Genomic DNA, 23924 nt, shown 5'->3' on the forward strand with positions numbered 1-23924 from the left:
TTCTCTTTTTCTGCACTTAGCATAAAATCAGTTGCCAAACCATCCAGGAGCGGATTTTCTTGAGTACAGGGTCTACATTCTAACTCCATTTTCATTTTCTTGATATAAACCAAAGTAGGACGTGCACTGTTTTCGGTTTCTGAACCGGCTGGATTCTTTAAACACAAACAGTGAAGATGGAGTTACAAGTTACCACATTGTTTGCAGATTAATGTGGTACTTTTCTAGATTTTGGAACAAGTTTACCCTTGGCTAATGAAGCACATTCCACAAGGTTCCTGTTCTACCTTGATGTGAATTGAGCTGGTAATTAATTCTTCGCCCCTGCATCCGCTCCACCAGTCTTACTTCCATTTATAATCTTGTTATCTACTTGTGAAATCTCTTTTTCGTCTCAGCCACAATAGATAGAAGCCTTGAAACACCTTGAGTCCAAATGTCGTACTCCTTCTGATTCCTGCATTCAAACTCCACGATTCCACGCACTTCCGTCTTCAGGCCAAAGTACCTCCTTTGTTCTCCATCCTCGAACAGGTGTCTCCCTGGCCACGCCGGCATGTCTTTACAAACATCTAACACTACGTCTGCAGTCAGATTCAAAAGAAGTGATATTCAAATTTTAGCATTCCCGGTTTGTGTTGCCCTGTAATTTAAAAGGGACCTAGTAATGCAGAAGAAGTTTACTTTTTTTCTTCTTGGTTATGGTGCTGGCTACGTGTTTGCTCTTCATTTTCAGCATCACCTGCCCCGTTCTATGAATGTAAACCGAGACAATCTTCCAGTGCAGATCCCCTGAACCATCACAGAAAGGTCAAGCAACTTTTTATTTATTTATTTACTTAAAGTCCTTGCTCGTACTACATTCATTCAAAACGACTGAGAAACTGGGGTTACCTTGCCGGGTTCGTTTGAGAAGCTCTCTTCCCCGAGCAAGCAATTCTTGGTTACAAACGCCCAAAAAGTTCTCTTCTGGAACAAATCCTTCACCGTAGCCACCGAAATTAGCAAAATCGTTATTGTTGTTGTTCCGGACGCTACCGCCTATACCAATCCCTCTCTCCACAGGAATCACCGTTGCAATATTCCATACTTCCTTTAGAACTCTTGCCTTCAATGTAGCCACCCCTCGCAGAGCTGCAGAACCAACACATTTTACAACCACACCAATAGAGAACAGGTATGATTTGAGAAAAATGGTAAAACTCATTCATTCTGTTTAAAACTTTTCCCCCCCTCAAGTGGTTGGAAATATTAATCCCGTTTGTTATCATACTCAAAAAGTTTCAAACCGCGTTCAACTGCCTGAGTAATGTTAAAGTCTGGTTGTGATGGAATTCACTGCAGTTAAATAGGGGGAAGTGGGGCTTTCTGCTGGTAGCAAACCTGTGGCGGCAGCAGCAGTAAGAGTTGAGATATCTCCATGGGAGCGAACATTAACGGCAGAGCTAATTGCTGAGATCAAGTGTTCGCGGTCAGCTCCCATAGCTTCTGCGGCTTCCACGCACTGAGCAGCTACCAATGTTGCCGCTGAAGCAACAGCCATATCCGTTTTGGCGACCTGTTCGTCCTTTCCGGTGGTGGAAGATGCTGCTGCGGTGGCGGCTGCAATGGCAGCTACAGCTGCAGCCACTCCAGCAACTGATACAGCGGCATGAAGCTGAGCATTCTGGGTTCTGCTTTCTTCTTTCTTCTTCTCTCTCCTCTCCTTCAACCACCTCCCAACTGTCTTGCCACCAGGTGTGCTAGCACCACCACCACCACCACTATAACCATTCCGGGTGCCGCCCGTAAACAACGGTTGCAGACTGTTGTTTACGCGTAGATACTGCAAGCATGCTTCTAAGTTAGCAACCCAAATTCTTTAATTTAATTATCAACCGTGTTTCTCCAAAAAAACAAATGTAAGTAGGAGGAGAATCGGGTACGACTGATCAGTGAATAATGATATGATCCTCTGAAAATTGGAATCTGCTACTACTAGTACTCTCATTTATGATACTTGCCATGCGGGTGTACAGCATTTTTAATTTTTTTTTAAACGACTAATAGATGAAATTTAAGAAACGGGAGAGATGTAAATATAACATCTTTGATTTTTGGAGCTTCGATCTTAGATGCTAGACCAAGATCTGATCCACGTTAAAGCAGCGTATCTTATCTTGTTGTGTCCCAGATCAACTCCTGCAAAAACATTCATGAACCCTGTCCAAGTCCAAATCCTGCTACTTTTGCGTTTGGAGTCCATACAATGTGATGGGCTTCCAACTTAAATCTTTTTTGTGCTGTCAGGGGCCTGGCAGTGTGTCCAAGATTTGGCCTTTTAGTTCAACGTTTTATGTTGTTACCAAAAAAAAAAATTTGTTTATTTATTTATTTATTCCCAAAAACCCTTTCCAACATTCCCCCTTTTCTTTTTGTCAATAATGTGTGTGCCCGGGTAAAAAATAAAAACGTCTTAACATGTGAGGTCACCAATTTTTCCTTTTTCTTTCCCCTTGCCACAGCGAATTGATATACTAGTTGTACTTCCATTAGCTCTAGTGTCTAGGAAGTCAAAAGTTGGGGCATTTGGACGCCTAAAGCATTCTTGCCAAAAAAAAAAAAAAAGCATTCTTGCAAAGAAAGTAAAGTATATCGAGAGTACCAAAAAAAAAAAAGCGCCCTGTGTGATCCCCACCTGTATTCTAGACGCTAGAGATCAAAAGTTTGATCCACAATCCCAACATCATCTACTAACTTTTTAATGCATTAACAGACGCTGTGATTGACTAATGAGTACATTCAAAAATCATTTCACACTAGATTCTCCTAGCCGACTAGCCCCCGCCCCCCCCCCCCCCCAAAACTGTTAGTACCATACACAGTATAGAAAACAAAGAGAAGAAGAAACGGATCCAAGAAACATTTGTTGTTAATTATAGATGAATACCAGTAGTATTTCATATTACCTTAATGACGTCTTCGAATTCCTCAGAAGGTGAAATGGGAGGGCTGTCAGTTTCATCAGTCAGGCAAACGTTCAGAGGTCCGCTACTGTGCGACAACCTTCCTGAAGTTAGAGGCGATACTTCCTGCACCCATGACATGCCCATATCAAGCTATTTGTACCCTTGACTTAATTATGCGTAGCTAACATTAACAAAGTACGTCAATGAGTTGAGCAGCCGGCAAATTAAGGAACTAAATCAACAGTTGCATAATTCTTTTGCTCATAACATAATGAAAATTCGGGTGGGTTGAACATATTTGGACGGAGTACTGACGGTTTGAGCCATAATGCGTTCAAGGACCAGTTGAGAAGTCGCAGATGAAGCAAAGGAGAAAGTGTTGCCGGAAAGCTTAGCAGAATCCTCCGCCTCCTCCTGGATGGGGTTCATGTTTTCAGCAGCAGGGGCGGCATTGCAGGCGGTGGAGTTAGCAGCAGCAAAACCAGCGCCTTTGGGAAGCAATGATGGGGTTTGACGAGCTGCTACAGCCTTGCACACCTTCATGGCTGAGGCGCTCCATGACCTCGACAGGAACTCCATCGGCTGTCTTGGACTTTCCGGCAGCTGAAGTCCTCCTGCACCTGAATTCTGTTCTGCCCACATGTAATCCATTTTTGAACACGCTAGAGAAACAACGACAATTGAGCCCGATTTTGCCTTCCACCAACTTCTCTTCTTCTTGCCTTGGTTAAGAGTTAGACTGATGATAATACTACTAGTATCTGTCACTCGCTCTGGGCTTAATACTTAATAGCTAGCTAGCTAGCACTCCTTTGTCTCCGACTTTCTTTTTATAAAAAAAAAAAGGATGACGGGGAAATTGCAAAATTGGATTGTCTCTGCCTCGCTGGCAGGGTTTCTCTTTTGATCATCCTTTTTCTTTCTTTTTATTTTTTTTCCCCTCCTTTTGTTTAGTTGAAAACAGAAACAACGACAGAACCTATTATTGGTGGTGGCGTCACCGGAGTTACAGACTTAACGGAGGAATACTCTAATAATAAAGTCTTAAACCTAAACTTAAACACTCGCAACTCGCAGCTTTGCTGCGGTCGACAGGCCTTGTTTGACGTGCGGTATCTAGCCGCTTACAAAATCTTTTTTCCGTTTTAGAATCTCTCTATCTCTCTCTGGTAGTACATGTTTTCTGGGAATTGGAGAAAGTTTGGTAAGGTTAGGGAAATTTAGCTGGCTATAAGAACCCTTTTTGGGATAACCCTACTTGGACCTTTTCCTTTACTCCTTTCTTTTTTTCTTGGTGTCTTTTGCCTCCTCGAGTGTGTATTTTTGTTTTTGTTGTACTATATAATTTTTCTACGAGCAATCCTCTACAGTCAATAATTCCACTTTAAAGTCATCATATAAGCTATACCCAGAATATAAAAATCAAATCCGGAGAGTGTTGAACCAAAAGAAATGAGATAATCTTAAGCTATTCTTTTTTTTTCCACTTTTCTCCTTAGTTGAGAGTTGAGACACGTTGTCATGGACCGTGGTGTATGCATCACTTTCTTATAATATCATAGGATGGAGATTGAACCACCATCAAATCAGATGAATGCATTACGTACCCGTATAAATTTAGAAGAAGGCACATATATATTGATACATTGATAGGAGATAAGATTTGAACCATTAATTTCTCACCCCATAATTTATGTGATAGCCAACTTCTCCGGAGGAAGTTGGTTAAAAAGGAGGGGTGCAGCCAAACTGATGAATTGAATCCACGTCTTTTGATAAGCTAATTCGTGTGGATGTTTATTTGCCATATAGCTTTGTCAATGAATAACGCACACACCATAATGCTTAGCACAATCTCATAGTTTGAAAGGATAGGCATTCCGTGCTCTGTCCCTTCTCCCTTCCCTTCTATAACATCTATGGTCACAGAAAGAAAAAAAACCCCGGGAGAGAAGGGAAGGGAAGGAAAGGGAAGAAGGGGGGAGGGGAAAACCAATCTGGCAGGTAAGAGTAAATTGCCCTCTTTCCACTTCCGTTTACTGCATGCCGTATGGACAGGACGTTTTGGAACTGAAACTGATAAATGCAACTTTTCTTTCTTTCTTTCTTTCTAGAATATCGAGTTAGAAATGAAAATGTCGGGCTACCACAATGATGGAGATGCTTACCGCCGATAGTCGATAGATAGGACTGTTATACGGTGAAGTGACAATTTACTTCACATCCATGCCCCAGCTCGCCAAGCCACATTTTTAGTCACGACACGAAGACTTTTCTCAACTGATTTTTTTTTTCTTCTAGAGGTGAATTCTTTGAAAAATGAAATTTAATTCGTTCCTAAGAAGAATAGAATCTGGTCAGTGGTCAGTAGTGACTGTTCATGATCTGATGATATTGACAGTTTTGACACCCCAGAGGATGGCAAAATCAGTAAGCCTCTGTCACAATTATTTCCAGTCTCTAACGTAAACGACACGATCGTATGCCGGTCGTGTCTCAGGTAATGGCAACGTCAAAGCTCGATCAAACGTTAAGAGGTCCACACAAAAGTTATACCTATACTAAGAAGGCTGTGCGGATTTTGTACCCTGAAAATTTTGAACACTTCACTGTCATAAGGCGTGCCTGAAGACGTCATCATCTACCCTCTTTTTACGTCATCTTCCACAGCCTTGGCTCTGGTTGTCTCCCTTTTTCTCCTCTACTGCAAAGTGTATGCTGTAACAATGAAGCTTTACTGCAAAACGGAATAGTTGGGAAGGATCAGCTTTCTCTTTTAACAGCTTTCTGCATCTCGTTATACAAAGCCTATTGGCAGGGACCATCACTTACTGAATTTTGTCCATTAAAGAGGCACCTTTATTCCTTTTGCCTCGACTTCAAAATAATCAGCTCGTCATCTCCTTTTCATTCCCCCCAAATGCTTTTCGTTTTTTTTTATGTTTTTTAACAAGTCCCTCTTTTGTTCTTTGCGCCTACATTTTTGCTGCATGATCCAAAGCACCGATGGAAATTTCCCACGGAAAGAAGACAGGAAGTTTCCCACGGAAATACCAGTCTCCATCTCATAATACCCGTACCAAATCAGACTTTGAAAGCTTAAAGCCATTTTATTTCTTTTCTCCAGAGCAATCCTTCAACAAGCAGTAAAACTCCAAAGAGCCATCATGTTTTAGAAAGCTAACCAAGCGTCATTCTGAACCCTAAATCAAGAAATGGCCTAAATTCCGCAAGTACATCAGTTACTAATAACAAGGATAGACTGTTGTAAAATAAGTTTGCAACTGTCCCCAAAGTGGATAGCTAGTACTATGTAGGTGGAACTCACTGGAAGAAAATACATGCACATGAAAAGACCATAGCACAAAATTACATTTAAGCAGAATATTAAAAAGCAAAGTAAAAATGAGGACTATCATACAGACAGGACCAATCAGAAATAAGTGATCTACAATGTGGTAATACGCTATCCTGCAGCTTTCCAAATAAAACAATCATCTTGAGCTCACAAAAGTGGTTTTTTTTTTTTAATTGCTTAATCTTCCACTATAGGAGTAGTTTATGTACTCAGCAATCAGTCTACCCACTTTCAAGGTTGAGAATTATCTGGTGTACTTCTGAATTTTGTCCCCAGTAATTCAGTGTTATCTAGTTAGAAGCTAGACGTTGGGGCTTTAAGTTGATTTGGTGTAGTGAACTTTAACAGACAAAGGTGCATGACAAGTAGCAAGAAGCAAAACTACTCATCATAGTTGACATCCCTATCAATTGCTCTGGATGATACTCTTAGATGAAGGTCTCAACCAAAAAAAAAAAAAAAAAAGGAAAGAGAACTCACACAGAGTTAAAACAGGCAAAACGAAAATTGGTGGTTAAGCAAATAAGGAGAATATGACTGTCTAGCACACCAGATCTGACTAACCCTTAAAGCATGTGAAATCAAGCCAACAAGTTTTGACCTGCAAGAAATAAAATAACACAAGTTGCATCATGAACCAGAAGTACAAGAGAGGGAGATCAAATGAGGCATGAGAGGAACAGCAGTTGATTGCTCCATTTATGTTATCCTCCGGCAAAAAGCATCATAAAATGTAAGTGAACTAAGAAAGATACTCAAATACCAATTACTTTCCTTCAGCAATATTACCCACCAGAAGGTTTCTGGTAGACATCATAGTACACACAAACTGCAGGCACACGCATCATCACCAGCTAAGTAATCAAAGAAATTGAACAAATCAGTTAAAAACTTCAAATAATTATTCCTTGAGTAGCCTAGTTGAACAACAAATTATGCATGTAAAACACGAAGACTACCAAAAGAGATGATTGTGATACATCAAATTATAAGCTAGTTAACTGATCCTTTGAGGAACTTGTGATGAAATTCTCAATTTAGAATCTTCAATGTTGGAGACATTAAGTATTCCAAGTAAACTGACGCAATTGTCGAAATATCCTATAAAATTTTACTGCGATCAGTTGATTTCAAGCACTTTGAAAAGCCCAAAAAGGGCCTTGAAATCAAATCCAAGACCATAACTTGCAAATTTCACCTGAATCAAAAAAAAATATTAGTAGATTTCAGAGTGCAAGATCCGGTACCGCAAAGATGATCAATTCTACTGAGATAATAAAAACTGAATTAAATAGCTGTAAAGCAAGTAGTAGATCGGTTGATTCAGTTCCTCTTGTAACCATGATTCAAAGATTCGGCCGAGTCGTCACCGAAACGGAGTTCTCCGATACGATATCTGGACGAGATGACTCCGAGATAATAGATCGTTGAGAACTCGGCCCGAAACGTCTTCGAGACAGATAGAAATGGCCGAATCATCCCGAACTAACTCGAATTTTTATTATTTTTGCTAATTTTTTATCGTTTTTGTTTATCGTATTTTTTTTTACATTATTCACAATTTTTAGAATATTAAATGTTTCAAAAATTTGCACCGATATGTCAAGATCGATAAGTAATGGTCCGGACCACGACTGCGATTTTGAACCATACTTGTAACAGCTTCAATAATCATAAAGACTTAGTTTAGTTGAGAGCATTGGAACATAGACAAAAGGGAAAACGGCCTGCCAGTTTCCTATCTCTTTGACTGTAAACCACTACCACCATAATACTGCTTTGTAGTTTCTCGTGAAAATTCCGCAAATGTCATTCCATGTCTCATCCTTAAAGAAAGAGGTGGCACTATGTTATGAATCTCTCGAAATAAATCCTTTGGTTCCAGCTCTGCATCGTGATTATCCTTAGCGGACAAATCAGCTTGTTGGTACCCTGATTTTAAGCGCTCCGCAGGGTAATCCAAGAGGGAGAAAGTTTTGCTCCAAGCTGGCTGCAAAAAGACAACAAAAGTTTCCCTGCTCAACTCTACCAGGTCGACCGGCTTACAAACACAATGAAGGGTGGCCCGAAGCATCCCTTTTGACAATATATCAGCTGCTTCCCCAACCTGAACAATGACACTTTCGGGAGGCGCCTTAACCATAAACACAGAATCCTTTTCTGGATGAAATATCTTCAAATATGTATGCCCACTAGGAGAGAGGAACTCTTGATCATTACTCAGTATGAACATTGGATCTGTTAAAAGCGTAAATATTCCATAATCATAATGCCATTGTTGCCATAAATCAGCCCGGCCACCACATGATGATTTGGCAAGAGCCCTCTGTAAACTTGCTTTTGTTGTCCCATTAGCTGGACATCTGCCATTAGACAGTCCCTTTCTTTTAGCAGCTTGTTTGATTATACAATTATCAACAGTGGAATGATAGTGTATCAGCCGCCCTTTTGCGGTGCAGGATTCCAACAAGCTCTGCTCAAGCTCTCGGCTACCAATAACCCCATCACAAATTCGTGCGAGACAAAGTCCAATCTCCATCAGCCTGATCCCTAGCTCCTTAAAGTCATGTTGGAGATTCTCAAATTCTGCAGACAACTCATCTTTATGCCTCTCTATGTCATCATTCACGACTACCGCCTCACCCTCGGTGCTATCCATATCTGTTCTATTATAGTTTAACTGTGAGGCAAAAGATGATACTATCCTATCTAAGTTCTTCAATGGAACATCACTCCCCAGATTATGCTCCTGTAAGTTCCCAAAATTTTCAGAAAACGTACTCTTTTTTTTTTCAATATTTTTTTTAAAATTTTCCAGAAATATTCTTAATTAGAACAATTAGAGAAAAAGTTTACCTTGAGGATGCGGTTTTGATCCTCGTAGTTGAGTAGAGCGAGTTTGCGGGCTAGAGGAAGAAGACTTCTGCGAAGATTGGATGCAACGGGGACGGACTTGACTGCGATTAGGCCGGGTCCGGTGGGACCTAGGTTTTCCATCACGGTTTGGGTGATTAATTGCAGCCGTTGGATTTGTTGAAAAGATGAAGAAGATGAGTCTTTGGCAGAAGATAAGAGGATCAGATCAGAGTAATCGAGTTGGTAGAGTTCCAACGCTTGTTCTGCCTCCTCCATTGCGGGCAGCCCCACCCTTTTCACTCACTGTATCAGGACCCTGGAGACGGCTGTCGAAGACGAATTTCGGGCGGGTTTTATTCGAAAGACGCCCTTTAATTATACAGCCGGGACGCGACGTCGTATTTAGGCAATTAAAGGGTTTGTTTCAACAGGGTGTTTATAAAATATTGCTACTGAAACAATATTGCAAATGTGTTTTGTGAAAGAAAAATATTATTATTTTCCTTTTTGGTTAGATAATATCTTTGAAAATTTTCAAAAGCATATTTCTGAATGTAGCAGAGTAGTGTATAATCAGTTTTTAGAATATGAAATGATTTAAAATTTTTGCAAAATGGAAAAAAAGTGTATTAATAGTTACGTTTGTATAACTTATTCTAACCTAATCTAAAAGGAAGGGGAGTCAACAAAAATCCCGTCGAAGGAAGCCACACAAAGGTGACAGCCATATCGAAGGAAGTCACCTGAAGGAGGTAGCCATAATTAAGTGGTAAGTTTGGTGGTGGGAGACAATAGCTACGTAAATTCCATTGGTAACCGTCTTACTGCCACCACTAGTGTACCGGTAGCTGCGAGGCCATGGAACTGCCACTAACCTAACTGATCCATATGTTAATCTGCTCAACTTTACATAGGAAGAGAATATATTAGGAATTTCCATAGAGAAACAGTTCATATTGAGACCCAATAACGATAGCTGTGAATATAGAGAAACTCGATATTGGCTTTATAATAAACACACAAAACGGGCTTACATTTGCATCAGTAACTGAGAATGCGATCGAAACATGTGTGTGTACAAGTTTCCGAAAATCGCTCCATTGACGAGTAAAGTCTAGATTCCCCCTTGCATTCTTCAAGAAGAACGGGTGGAAACCTAGACCACCAAACTAGCACCATTCTGACAATCAAGACGACTTTACCATCAGAATGTTACATGTAACAAGTCAATCAAGGAGGAGAGTTGCAGAAAACAGCATAAGAGTAAAATTTCTCCAACTACTTGTCACGAACAAGCTGGCTGTTCATTGAGGATTGAGGAAACGTGCATCTAAACTCTAATATCCCATCAGCCAGAGACTAGAGTTGCCTGCTATCAGGCAACGTTCCCCTTGAAGCTCTTTGTCAACCAAATAGCAGTTTCTCTAGGAGAAACCTTCTCTGGTCCAAATGGCTTCAGTAACACTGCAAGTTCTTCGAAGCGTTCTTGCTGCATTAATTGTGCACTAAACTCGAGCAATCCTTCCAATGCTTCAGCTCTTTGCTGGAATGATGATGTGTCAAACCTACGCTGCCGAGAATCTGAAGACGATCGGCTTGAAGCAACAGTTGCTTCATTATGCTCCGAACATTCACTTCCATTTTGTTGAACTCCAAGAGTAGGCTCAGCAATTCGTGGTGCCGCTGAAAGTGTTGGGCCAAGTATTTGGATTGTGCATTTGTCTTTTGTGATTGAAAGGTCGCGACTATATGGTGAGGCAGGAGAACACTGAGCAGATGTAGATGAACATCTGCGGATGGGGAATAGATTATCCTCAGAGGAAGTCAAGGGAAATTCTACCATTCTGTCAATACGTGGAGCATTAACTGAAACATCTAGTGAGTCCAGACTGTTTTGGAGGCGAGTGTTGGGTATATAAGGTGCCTCCAACTTTACAGCTCTCGTTGAAATTGGAAGAGACACTCTACGTGCTGATCTAGATGGTTTATTTGTTGGGGCATGTGATACAGGAAGCTGCACATGCATGCACCATGCCATAAGTCTACCATAAGAAGGCAGAATTCGAAAGTGTATCCAACATAACTACCAGACCGCAACAAGATTGAAATCAAGAACATTAATAATTTAGTGACAGAATAAACTCACCAACTCACGAGTTGAACCAGGATTGGGTATCTTGGATGGAACTGTATGTATCCTAGGAGTGGAAGAGACTTTTGCTGAAGTCAATTTGGGTGTTTTGACAGCAGTTGAAACCTTTGAGGGCATAGGCAAGGCCTTCTTAACCCCGAAATCATCACTGGTACTACCAATAGACAAGCATGAGAATTTCTTCTCCATATGGCTCGTAAAATATTTGACTTTTTCAGAGGAACGAGGAGAGTCCATCTCAGTTCCAGAAATACTAGGATTCAGGGCTCTGTTATTGCCAAAAGATTGCCTTCTTTCCTTATCAGAAAATGGAGGAACAGGTTCAGGCTCCAAAAATCTGGTCTTTGTCAAAAGGTTGGAACTGGGCCATTCAACTGGAATGGTGTGTCGTCTAGGACAATTAGATTTCAGATGGATCTTTAGGACATATGGCTGAAGATGTGGGTGTCTGAGCAAATCTGCAGCCTGAAATAGGGATAAGGGAGGAAAGTCCACGTGAGCTTAGCCAAAGTAAGCATGTAAAGTTCCGACATGCTGAATACAATTCTAACGAGAAGCAATCCTCCACATAAAGACAAGAAATGAGTTTAAGCAAACTAGCAACTTCCAATTTTGTTATGTATGTGATTCTGTTCCTGTGCATAATAAAAAGATTTATCTTGAATACTTACACTAGGTCTGAGTTCTGGGTTTTTTCTCAGCATGCTCTTAATTACGCCGCGACTGGAAGAAAAGTAGGAGTTAAGAAAGAGTAAAGAAAGACAGGGAGAAAAGAGGGGGGGGGGGGGGGGGGGAGGGGGGAGTCAAAGCAACTACAAAATTCTTCACAGAATTGTATGTTAAGAGGATGTGACAAAGATAAGTAACTCACAATGCACCAGAATACATAGTAGGAAGCGGTGCGACTATAGATTTGTTTATTTTATTAATCAAGCCTTGCATGTCCTGCACATGAAAATCAGGAGACAATCAGACAATAGTTACATAAACAGATCACAACCAATCATAACAATTTGCTTTTCAACCACAGTGGCTTCTCAGTGAGATAACAGGAAGCCCAAGATGGCCAGAACTGACTCCAATAACAAAAAAGTTAAGAATGAAGGTCTAACAGAATACAGAATTAGTTCATATTCTTGCTTTCTGACCATAGAATTATTTTCCGAACTACTCCTCAGCAAACGGTAATTATAATGGACAGAATTCTAATTGCATTGATCTTTCAAATAGGTAAACGCTAGCACACACACACATATATATATAAAGTTATAAAAGCCCATTTTAGAGCTAAATTCTAACTACAATTTTAAAATTTCAAATAACCGAAGCTCCCAAACTTGACAAAATCCAAATTAAGACTTACAAAAGCTTTAAATGCAGGCTTGTACGCAGTCATTTCATACATGCAGCATCCTGAATAACCCAACAATTAGCAAGGGAAGAGATTCACAAATCAAGACTAGAAGACAGCAAAACATCAAAGGCTTACCCAAAGACCAGATATCAGACTTGGATCCATAAGGTATATCTGCAAGAAGCTCTGGGCACATGTAGCTCGGAGTGCCAACGACCTGCATTAGGGAAACATAGAAAGTGATCACCTATGGCATGAAGAAATAGGGGATAAAAAATCAAGTACAACAATAACCGGCCACTAACTGAGGAAGCAAGATCATCAGAAGTCAATACTTTAGCAAGACCAAAATCACCTGCAAACAAGAATACTAGTCTGAGAAAAGTAGCTACCCAAAATGGGTATTATTGGCTGCTAAGTCCTAAATGAACGGAAAAATCCATAAAGATAGCAAAATCCACCAATGTCTCATTTACCTAGACGAATGTCTTGATCTTTGGTCAAAAAAATATTTGAGCACTGAAGTATATAAATTTGTCAGTACAAAGTAATAACTGTGATAATAAATGTATAACAAAGTTTTCTCAAACTTTCAACATAATGCAGATAAAGACGACTTACCTTGACATCGCGGTGAAGAATATAATTACTATGCAAGTAATCAAGTGCCATCAGCAATTGAACGAGCCATCTGCAAAGCTTCTGCTCACATTTCAACTTTTAGATATGAGACTATACTTCTTATGATGGATAAACATAAGATGCATCTGAAATTGTAACGTCAGACAGGAATAAGTTAGGACAGATAACAACCTCCTTGGGAAAATGAACACCATTTGCCTTCTTAATAGCCTCCGCCCTATTATGAGGAGATGGTAATAGCAAAAGTCACATAAATCACACGTACCATGATCAGAGAAATAGTCCAATACATGTAAAAGAGTTAACCAACATACATGTCTCCTCCTTCACAATATCCTATAACAATGCACACGTAACAACCCTGCAAAAACACAATAATCTCAAAAAAATTCACTAAAACAAGCAATGTGATCATGCAAGTTTTATCAAAGATAGAAGCCATTGCAATACAACTCTGTTTGTGATTCAGATGACAATTATAAAATCCTTTATCAAGATGATGGTGATTCCACATGAAACTGGCTTCCATGAGTTGAATTTCTGCATACCTTTTCTACCCAGGAATCTTTGTACTCGACGATAAATGGGTTTCGTGCTCTAGAAAGAAGCTCCATCTGAAAGTAAAAATTTGTGGATATACTCACCAAAAAGAAAAAAATGAAATGAAAAAATAAAAGCACAGTATATCCATGTGAATTTAAGAAACACTTTAAATTAATAAAATCTCGCTTGACTGCATTTTTTTTAACAAGTAAGAAACTTCAAGAGCTTCGAGTTAAATTTAAAGAAATCAACTGAAAAAGTGTCAAGTTATGATTTCAACCTATGAAATCCATGATAAGGTGTAAAGGCTTAAAGCCCAATGGAGAGATTTTAGGTTGCTTAATAATCAAACACCCTACGGTTACTGAAATGCCTTTTGAAAGGTATGCCTGAGGTGCCATAAGTAGAGTTGGAGCTTTTTGTATTCGTTGACTGACCTCCTGGTGGGCAGACCTGCGCGTTCTGTCGGTTTGGCGAGCAAGACGTATCTTTTTTAAGACATACCTTGAACATTCAAAAATAGCAACAGCTTGAAAACTATGCGATCCACAACTAAAATAGTAACGCAATGTACAAAAAATGGGTTGACAAACGGCATATGTAACTTGGCAGCCCATTTAAGTTTGAATGAAAAGTGCGCATAAATGGCAGAATACTGGAAACTTCCTGACCTTTTTTTTTCAAGTTTATGCCTCACGAGTAAAGCCGAACCAAAGGAACCTTTACCAATCTGCTCCAGTATCTCGTAATTTTCCATTTTCTGCGCTTCCAATGCAACAACACCTAACTTCCACCACTAAAGATGACTCCAGTTACAGTTGCAAGAATCACATTTAAGTTACCTGCACTAGAAATTTGCCAGCGAGAAAAATTAGCAAGTGGAGTATGAATGACAAAGATGATTAGAAAGCCAAGCAAGCAAACATTCGCATCAACTCCTTCAGCTCGTGTGTTATCGTATAAACTTTCATCTGCCAAAACTAGGTGATAGGTCCGCAAATTCCAAATTTTGGTCATCTAATAGCCGAAAGCATATATATACACTAATTTTACTGTTATTCCTAGAGAGTGAGACGATACAGTTAAATATGCAATATATCCCAAATCCCAGATACCAGTGTAGAGCAGAAAATGGTGCTTTCTTTACAGCTAAGAGAGGAAACAAATCTTCGATAACCAAATAGTAAAAGGGAAAAAGACTTAGATAGCAGTGCAAGCCACCAAAGAACCATCAACTATTAAAAAACGGAAGAAAAAAATAACCAAAATAATTCGAGACATCAGGGATTTGTTAGAGCATAAAGCTAATAGCAGAAAAAGGCAGAGTTAAACACATACAAGAAACATGATAATCTCAAACCATGACCAACCACAAAAGGTAGAATAAGTGAATGAAAAAGGAACTAAACTACCTGAATTTTGGAAATACAAGGTTGTAGCTCAAGCTGATAGCATGCCGTATGTATATGTTCGTGGAGAAAAATAATACTATGAGAGGATATAACAAAATGACACAGAAGAGCCTACATATTTAGCTGCAGAAATGAACAAAAAGCCCTGGATTTTCCTCCGCTGATGTCTACTCCTACTACTATTACTATATCAATTATTTTAAGCGCCAAAGTATTTTAGAGTGAGAGAGACGAAAGGAACAGCAGAGAGCGGCGAAATAATTTGCTCCAATTCTTCCAAGTAAAGCGAGCGATGCCACAGGAAAGGCGTGGGGTGGGACACGAGGAAAAAGAGAGTAGAATATAGTACTAGTATGTATTTTCCACCAGATTTCAAACTTTCAAAATTTAGACAGCGGTCCGACCCACCCGGAGCCCGAGGGGTTCCGGACACAGAAACAGAGGAATAAGCCCTCACCATACGACGATAGTCCCCGTGTTTCATGATTAGGAGATCTTCCGTCTCATTTTATTGGGTGTTAAATTCAATATCAATCTCCCTTATTACGTAAGAATAGAAAAAATTTGAATAAGTAATATATGATAAGTTAAATTAACAGAATATTTTGTATAAATATAGAAGAAAGTGGCATTGAGAATCCCATGTGCATGATCATGATTCATACGTTCATGGAAATAGCGAAATATATATATATATATATGTATTTTTTATGTTTCGCAATTTTCATGCTTAGCTTTTATATTGTCTATTCTTCGACGAGATGAGTTAAAGTACTCCCTCCTCAACAAAAATAGGCTTCACTTTTTAATTGTGTTCGTGCCATATTATGGCCCTAATTCAAGTTTAAAATCAGTTGATTAATATGTTGACATTCAATGCAGATCTTGATACATTGTTTGGATAGTGAAATTATCTCAAATAATATTTCGCTTGTATCATAAACACATTTTTCAACCCACCTTTTTATATTTTCAACCATCTTTTCATATATCATATCACAAAAAGTATTATCGTAATTATTCCAAATAACATTTCAAATAATAGTCTATCCAAACAATCATTTCAACTCCAGGGCTTCCGTCTTCTAAGATATTGAGTTAAATACTTCATAACTATATTCAAAATATAAAAAGCCTCTCCATTATCTTCGAAGAGCACTAAGTAAATTTGACGATTTTAATTATATTAATTTACACTTCTCAATATGTAAAAATTGAGAGTATAACGAGAGTAGGTCTACTTTTATAGGATGAAGAAATACTTGTTTTCAAAGTCTGTGTAGTTGCAAAATCATTTGAGAAATCTCAAGCATGAGTATGTCCATTAATTGTACAAAATGAATGCATTCGTAACCTCCTCTCTTCAGCAACTTTGACAGACAGCATGACGCCAATCGTTTTGTCCGTATCGAATTGGCACCACTAAACTAAAGCCCGTGAAGGATGATTTTGTGTTGTTGTCTTTTCAAAGAAACATTTCCCTGCAACAACCACAGACAACATCCAGAAGGAAATCTACCGGATTGGTGCAAGCGGAAGAAGATTTTAAGCGCGAGCCAATTCTATGTAAAATATAGGAAAGTTTGAAAGGTGAGTCCTGATTTCCGGATTTCAATCGCTAGTCATTCTCATTTAGGACTTTTGTTGTCAATTAACAACAAATCGTAATATAATACGTCTAACGTTGGCCTAAAAAAAAGGAAATAAAAAAAATTAAATATTTTATACACTGACAGTATATATATATTATCAGTATTGCATGATTGACAACTATATAAAATTTGAATTTGAATTCCAATATTTATACATGTGTCATGTATCCAACGATGATAATAGTGTTTACACTGTCAGTAGTCCTGTAAATCTTAAAAGGGGGAGGGGCGGGGGATCTTGAAATTGTCCCTTTTAAGTTTCTACCCTAAGGTTGCCATGTACAGATCAGATGCATGAAAACGAATGGTGGTGTCATGGACTGGCATAAACATGAATCTAAAAAGGTGAAGAGGCAAAAGCAGGTGGTTGTGACGTTAATAAGTTCAAGTGCGGGCAAGCAAGCAAGGTGTGATTACTATAATAAGTGGTAGGTGGGAAGATTTGACATTCTATCCGCATAAATCTTTACGTTTACCAACTTCAATTTTCCCAACTGTACTTAATAGTTTAAAAAAAATTCATATGCACAGTTTTCAAAAGTGAAGAAATTTGCTTTGGATTAATTTATTTACTCAACAAACTTTGACCGGAGCTGGAAAAGTGGGTGCTTGAACGTAAATATGTTCATTCAATTATACTTGTATATATATCGGTGTGGTAGGAGAAGAAAAAGCTTTTATGCTTATTCAATTATATCGGTGGATACTATATTGGGCAAATTATCCATTTGGCCCTTGAACTTTTAGTTTAAGTAAAATTAAGCCCTCTAACTATTTATAGTCAACTTTTAGCCCTTAAACTTGTAAAATTGGAAACCCGTGGCCCTTTTACCTGGTTTATCCGGTTTTGCAACTGAAAAATTAAATCACACGAATGGCAATATGCTTTAAAGGAGGGCATTTTTGTCCGTATATTCTAAGCAAAAAGTGAACAGCTCTATCTTCTTCCCTTTCCCTAAACCAACCTGCCATCGACGGAAGATCAGCCTCCAAGAACCCCAAGACTTACAAATACTACAGTAATGCCATCATTCAAAGATTCAGGGACAACCCCTCCTTCCCCCCCCTCTACCAACAAAAAAAATCACTTTTTCTGAAGTCCGCAAGACCATCGTTGGAGACGTCGGCTCCATTCGCGGGGGTTTTTGATTTCTTGCAGGTCTGGGGTTTGATTAATTACTCTCCCTTTTCTTCTTCTTCCTCTTCTAATAAAGCTGCCGCTGCCCCCCAACAACTCTCCCACAATGACAGCAAGGACTCCTCCTCCTCCTCCTCCGCCACCAAATCTGCTAAATTCAAGGAGGAAGCATACTCCTCAATTCCAGCTGTGAACACCACAATATCAAATTTATTACTCAGGAACTCCAAAAATTCTTCCATAAATGGCCTCTTTAACACGAAGAAATTCACTCTTTCTCCATCTATCACCAGCCTAACTATGAAATCATACTTTTCTAGAGCAGGGCCCGGCTGGGAATGCACTAGAGTCTTGTCCAAATCAAGAAAGACAGTGTTTTTCTCTGGCGAAACCAGTGGTGGAAGTGCAGAACTTTTTTCGTCATCAAACAGAGCTCTTCTGATGCTACTTTTGGGATCTTCAGAACCCTTTTGAAGTAACTGATACCCCTATTTTCTTGGGCTCTTCTTCTTAATTGGAGTTGAAATGCGCGCTAATTTGAAAAAAATCTTGATGAGGCGGTGGTGGCAAGTGTAAATGGACTTGTTAATCGACGCAAGCACCACTAAAGCAGCGGCGGAGGCATTCTTTACGGGGGATTTTTTCGGTGTTGGTGGCTGTGGTGATGGTGGCACGAATTTTTTATGGACTTTGTTGGGGTTTTCTTCACAATCTTGGACATAATTTTTGTTGGATTTCGTGGAGAAGATCGAGAAATCAAGACGAAAGGGGAAAGGAAGAGTGGTTAATTGATGCGATTTTTAGTGGGGGAAAGGAGTATATGAGGAAACCAAGAGAGAATAGAGTGGGCAGTTTTAAAAATTTTGCTTAGAGTCGGACTCAGTTATCCCCAATTTGCAGAAGCTTAAGAACTCTAGAAATCTGTGCCTATTTGGTTGGGTTAGGGAAAGGGAAGAAGATGGAGTTGTTCATTTTTGTTTAAAAGATGCGGACAAAAATGCCCTTCTTTCCGGTTGCAAAACCGGTTAAACCAGGTAAAAGGGCCACGGGTTTCCAATTTTACAAGTTTAAGGGCTAAAAGTTGACTATAAATAGTTAGAGGGTTTAATTTTACTTAAACTAAAAGTTCAAGGGCCAAATGGATAATTTGCCCTACTATATTGGCTACTTTATGCTGTCAAACTTATGTACCGATGCTGGGTGGAAATTCTTTTTCCCTTCTGTATGTATGTACAAGAATATGCTCGAAGCCTTTGGATGCTTTTAATATTTTTCAACTATTATTTAATTTTCATCATAAATACTACTAATATTTATTAAAAAAAATTTATTTTTTTTTTATAATGAGAGTGTTTGCCCACGGATGAAAGCTGTAGGTTTGCAACCCAACCCAACCCAAAAAAAAAAAAAAAAGTAAGACACGTGGGCCGCACAAAAGTGGACCCAAGGAGGAGTGCTTTTTCGGGTCATAACTGGGCCTAAACTAGGATTGTTGGACTTGCATCTGTGGGTTACGCGAGAATAATAATATATCTAGCTAGTAGAAATTCAAAAACTTGTTTATGCCGACATTCGTCGAGTTTGAACGTGATACATCCGCAACAGCATCTATAATCAACAAAATACGTATCTATTTTGTGGATTAGTATTTAACTTTCCCTTGACCTTGATAGATTGAAGACTATATAAACACCAACCACCCTGGGAATCACCAAGAAATTCTGGGCTTGAAAATCAATGTGAAATTTCAACAGACATCGATAAAGAAATATATATATATATATATAAAGAAAAAAGCCATGGTTTTTCTTCCTCAGCTGCATTGAGTCGTCGTCGTCGTCGTCAACAGAAGAAAAGGAAAGAAATTTGGAGAATGACATTTCCACAATGGGTCGTTCGCTTTGTTCTCTCGTCAAGGACCATTTAGTGTTATCTTTAATTTTTAACCAATTGGAGAGGTCAAACTGAGTGATAATAGGGCGGTCAATGATCAGTCTCTACTTTCTAACTTTTTAGTCTTGAGAATTGAGTGGCCCGTGGGCTTGGGAATACGAAATGGTGCTTAGGCAACTATCTTTTGTCTTCCCCTAACTTCTGCTTTCCCCTCGCCGAAGATGGAGCCCAATTTCTACCAAGACAACGTCTAGGCCACATTTTTCTTCTTTTCAAAAAAAAAAAAAAAAAAAAAAACAGAGAGGGGGAGCGTAAGGAGGCTGTGGTAGGGAGCTAGTGGGTATACAGACCCAACTAAACCACATTTGTATAACCTTTACTCTATCATAATTTGGGGGGAGGGGGAGCGTAAGGAGGCTGTGGTAGGGAGTTAGTGGGTATACAGATCCAACTAAACCAAGAGAGTGTTCTGACATAACCCTTAATTTTTTTTCGCTGCAAGTGAGGTTTGAACTCTTACCTACAACCCAAGGATGGACTTAAGCCCCTCCCTGATGGCCACTGAGTCATTCACCCAGTGGTTTCGACATTAGTATCTCATTGAACGCCTTATTCTTGGAGTAGTAGGGCGAAGGGAATGAAGAAAAGAAATTAGTGAAAATTGATATATTATACTACAAAACTTAGTGGGTCGGAGAAGCATTATTCATTAATGGGTGCCACATGTAAAAAAAGGAAAAAAAGAAAGAAAGGAAGATACTGTGACTCCTAACCTACTTTCGAAAAGCTGATATGATATGGCAATTTGAAACGTAGTATCAAATTCATACTCAAACACATGATGTGGATACTTAATTTGTTAACAACCCCACGTTTGTCTTTCAAATATAATAACAGGTACCGTCCTCAATCTCCACAGGAGCCTCCTTCCTTGTTCTTTTTTGTTTCGAATGCCTGTACTTTATCTCCTTTTCTTTCATTTCTTTTCAGATTCCCACCTTTTGTTTCTTCTGCTCTTTTTTTTTTTTTTTTTTCATTTCTTTGGAGATTTGAGCAGGAAAACGCAATTTCTTTTTGTATATAAAATTGCATGAGTGAAATTACATTATTACAATGTCCCCCACTGTATTGCATTCGTTCCTGCCAAGTTTCATAAGCCACGGAGCTCCACGATAATTAATTCAGCTCCTTCGTTTTCCAGTGGGTCATTTTTGTGGAGTACCGGTGGGATATGGTATGATAACGTCGGATCCCAGGACAGGCCTGAGTCGTCCCTCACGAGGCATGGTTGGCACCGGCCGGCTTCGATGTTGATTCTCCACTTTCAGTATTGCGTAATCTTGGACCACCGTCTTTTTCCACATTTTTCGTCCGGTGGCTTCATCCTGCGAATCTAATTAGCAACTCGTGTTTGGTGGGTGGGTCAGCAGGACCATACCCGCATTTATAGTGAACTCTCAGAGGAAATTGCCATCAACTTCTAACACAGCAAAAAAGTTCTATTCAGCGGTTTTTTTTTTTGGGTGGGTGCGACTGGATATCTACAACTCGATCTCTTTACTATCAGTTACAGGCATTTCATGTATAGATTAATTACTCGTGACATTTTACCATGTTTAGAAAACAGCTGAAAATCAAAGCTCCTGGTTGTCAAAAAAAAAAAAATGCTGAAGTCCTTTTTTGAACTGTAGGTCGGAGGTTCGAATCTCACGTATAATGAAAAAAATTCAAAAGAGATGCTAGAGCACTCCTTTGATCTAATCAGGTCTCTTTAGGCTACTCCTTGTAGAGTAGGTTAGATTAGATTCAAAGGAGGCGATAGAACACCCTTTTCTCCTTTGAATCTAATCAGATTTCTTTAGACTCTCCTTGTAGAGTAGGATAGATTAGATTATACATACCCCACCTATAGTGAAAAAAATGCAAAGGAGTTGTTAAAACACTCATCCAAATGAGGTGTTAGAACACCCCTTTGACGTAGATAGGTCTCTTTAGGCTTTCATTGTAGAGTAAGATAGATTAAATTATACAAATGTTATGTTGTTGGAAAATTGCTAGCTGAAAAGCAGTCTGCGACTTTAATTATTCTCTTGCCTGTAAGCCAGCATGGTGGCATACGGAACCATCTCCCTTTTCCCTTTGCCTGGGTCGATCCCTGGGTATGACAAACTCTCAGAGCCGCGCCCACCCTTTATTCTTTCCTGTCCGCAAAACTCCAGTTATATGAGCTGAGAAATCGCCTATCTTCTGCTCTAACCTACCCCTATCCTTCCCATTCCAACAAAACAGTTCTACCACTAGAGGAATGGGGCCATGTCACATGCCTTGCCCACTCAATCATAGAGAGACCAATAACTTTTTCAAGTCTCAACTCTGATCTACTTGTACCTTGGGATCATCAAAACTCAACAATTGCTCAGGCAGGACATTCTTGAGCATTATTAGTGATTCCTGCATACTATTGGTCGACCAATGAGCTGATTTATTCCCCGTAGACACCAACGGAAGATTTCTGTGGGGCTGATGTTCTGATACACTGAGTATAAACTCACTCATGGTGCCTTCCAAAGTTTTCCACAAAGTTCCCAGCAAAGTCGATCAATAATGCCAGAAAGAAGAGATCTCCGAGTCAACTGCCTAACAAAATTCTAAAAGGAATGGTTGACTCCACAACTTACTCTCAAATTGCATTTTGTTCAAACAGAGTCGATTGTGACTCACTCGTAAGCAGCAACAATAAAATACTACTACTTCAGTTTAGCAAGTAATTAAACAAACGATCGCGCGATGTTCTAATGATATGACCCGATGGAGAACTAATCCAAACTGGTCGACGACGCTGCTACGTACATCTGCACCGTGCTAGTGTAACTTAAACGTCAACCGTCCCAACACCACGAAGAAAGTCAAGGCCTTGTTTGGATTGCCGATTTCCGTCAAAAAATTACATCGTTTTTCGTGATCACATTTCCCTGTTACCTTTTTTCCCTCACATACATCAAATCGCTACAGTAATTTTTCCATGAAAAATCACGGAAAATGCAATCCAAACACAACCCAAGTTTATCAAATTTGGATTCATTTAGCGGACTTGCTGCAATTATATTCTTCTCTTTCGGGCAACAGGCACGATTGCGCAAGGGCAGTTTCAACAGGAGCAGGTATTTCTGACAAAGGAAGCTGAGCTAAGTAGATGAGAAAAGTTATGCTGCTACGTATATATTATAGTAAGCTTTAATTTACGATTCAGAATGCTGAGAGTAAAAATCAACCACTGAAAGAATAATTGGGACCTCTCAATGGATTGAGTATTATAATGCAGCTCATTATTCAGTTTCACCACAATAATTAATGCAGCCAGATTCTAACTTATTGTGGATGTCGTGAATCTGCAATAGAAAACGTAATCCCGAGAACATCCAAGCGTGCATGTTAGAGTCGTATTGAGTGCGAGGGCGAGTACCATGTTGATGGAGAATAAGGAAGCCTTTTACTAGTAAATGTGTCGGGTCTTTTCCACAAAATAGGTGTTTATAGTTAGTTAACGTAACTATGGGGTACGTAGTTGATGCCTTAAAAGTTAGGTGTCATGGCTTTTGAGGGCTTATGGTGATTTCCTTGATTATCTGAGGGGAAAGATGAAAGATTTTTTAACATTGAGAGACAATAGATGCTTTATACATAGGAAGGGAAAAGATAATTTTCGGCCAACACATACGTGTCACTGTTCAATCATACAATGAAGGAGTAAATTCTTAAATTGTGATGAAAAAAAAGTTTTTCTACAAGGGGGTAATTTTTGAAGTTAGTTCCAGGATTATGATCTTGGCATTTGTGAAATGCGAGTTTAGATACTTCGCATTTCACAAATGCGAGATCAGTCTCTCAGAAAAAAAGGAAAAATAGCTCGCATTTGCCAAATGCGAGCTGTAATACCTCACATTTGTCGAATGCGAGGTACGCAATTTGAACACAA

General features: G+C 39.3%; 3 protein-coding genes and 1 pseudogene across 7 annotated transcripts; all 4 read right to left on the minus strand.

The window, feature by feature from the left end:
• Positions 1-73: 73 nt before the first annotated feature.
• Positions 74-4168, minus strand: LOC113716084 (VAN3-binding protein). Its single transcript, XM_027240386.2, has 6 exons — positions 3264-4168; positions 2949-3071; positions 1384-1825; positions 895-1134; positions 685-792; positions 74-584 (listed from the first exon to the last, which is right to left on the minus strand). The coding sequence occupies exons 1-6, from the start codon at positions 3597-3599 to the stop codon at positions 370-372; spliced, it is 1464 nt and encodes a 487-aa protein (XP_027096187.1). The 5' UTR covers positions 3600-4168; the 3' UTR covers positions 74-369.
• A 3778-nt stretch (positions 4169-7946) lies between these two features.
• LOC113716093 (uncharacterized) lies at positions 7947-9526 on the minus strand. Its single transcript, XM_027240394.2, has 2 exons — positions 9163-9526; positions 7947-9055 (listed from the first exon to the last, which is right to left on the minus strand). Exons 1-2 carry the CDS (start codon positions 9436-9438, stop codon positions 8045-8047), a joined length of 1287 nt encoding a protein of 428 aa, XP_027096195.1. The 5' UTR covers positions 9439-9526; the 3' UTR covers positions 7947-8044.
• A 621-nt stretch (positions 9527-10147) lies between these two features.
• Positions 10148-15736, minus strand: LOC113716049 (serine/threonine-protein kinase Nek2). 5 transcript variants are annotated; one of them, XM_072064199.1, is made up of 15 exons: positions 15266-15736; positions 14525-14695; positions 14291-14357; positions 13859-13924; positions 13625-13671; positions 13482-13527; positions 13290-13370; positions 13145-13187; positions 13004-13023; positions 12804-12885; positions 12678-12727; positions 12186-12259; positions 11986-12037; positions 11309-11779; positions 10148-11176 (listed from the first exon to the last, which is right to left on the minus strand). In XM_072064199.1, the coding sequence occupies exons 2-15, from the start codon at positions 14608-14610 to the stop codon at positions 10538-10540; spliced, it is 1824 nt and encodes a 607-aa protein (XP_071920300.1). In that variant the 5' UTR covers positions 14611-14695; positions 15266-15736; the 3' UTR covers positions 10148-10537. The 5 variants fall into 5 exon arrangements, with proteins under 5 accessions (XP_071920300.1, XP_027096165.2, XP_071920297.1 ...); XM_027240364.2 differs by having other exon boundaries at positions 12974-13023; positions 15266-15735; XM_072064196.1 differs by having other exon boundaries at positions 12974-13023; positions 14525-14700; positions 15266-15735.
• Positions 15737-17800: 2064 nt separating this feature from the next.
• LOC113696247 (uncharacterized) lies at positions 17801-19055 on the minus strand (annotated as a pseudogene).
• Between the last annotated feature and the right edge of the window lie 4869 nt (positions 19056-23924).

Source organism: Coffea arabica, chromosome 1e (assembly GCF_036785885.1).
Source record: "Coffea arabica cultivar ET-39 chromosome 1e, Coffea Arabica ET-39 HiFi, whole genome shotgun sequence".
Classification (NCBI taxonomy): Eukaryota; Viridiplantae; Streptophyta; class Magnoliopsida; order Gentianales; family Rubiaceae; genus Coffea; species Coffea arabica.

Coding starts and splice junctions, on each gene's coding strand:
- LOC113716084 (XM_027240386.2), bottom strand. CDS start 3,599: ATGGATTACATGTGGGCAGAACAGAATTCAGGTGCAGGAGGACTTCAG. Junction 3,072..3,263: donor AACGCATTATGGCTCAAACC/GTCAGTACTCCG, acceptor TCATGGGTGCAG/GAAGTATCGCCTCTAACTTC. Junction 793..894: donor TCTCAAACGAACCCGGCAAG/GTAACCCCAGTT, acceptor GTGATGGTTCAG/GGGATCTGCACTGGAAGATT.
- LOC113716093 (XM_027240394.2), bottom strand. CDS start 9,438: ATGGAGGAGGCAGAACAAGCGTTGGAACTCTACCAACTCGATTACTCT. Junction 9,056..9,162: donor ATCAAAACCGCATCCTCAAG/GTAAACTTTTTC, acceptor GGGAACTTACAG/GAGCATAATCTGGGGAGTGA.
- LOC113716049 (XM_027240364.2), bottom strand. CDS start 14,610: ATGGAAAATTACGAGATACTGGAGCAGATTGGTAAAGGTTCCTTTGGT. Junction 14,358..14,524: donor CATAAACTTGAAAAAAAAAG/GTCAGGAAGTTT, acceptor TGAATGTTCAAG/GTATGTCTTAAAAAAGATAC. Junction 13,024..13,144: donor AGATCAAGACATTCGTCTAG/GTAAATGAGACA, acceptor TCTTGTTTGCAG/GTGATTTTGGTCTTGCTAAA.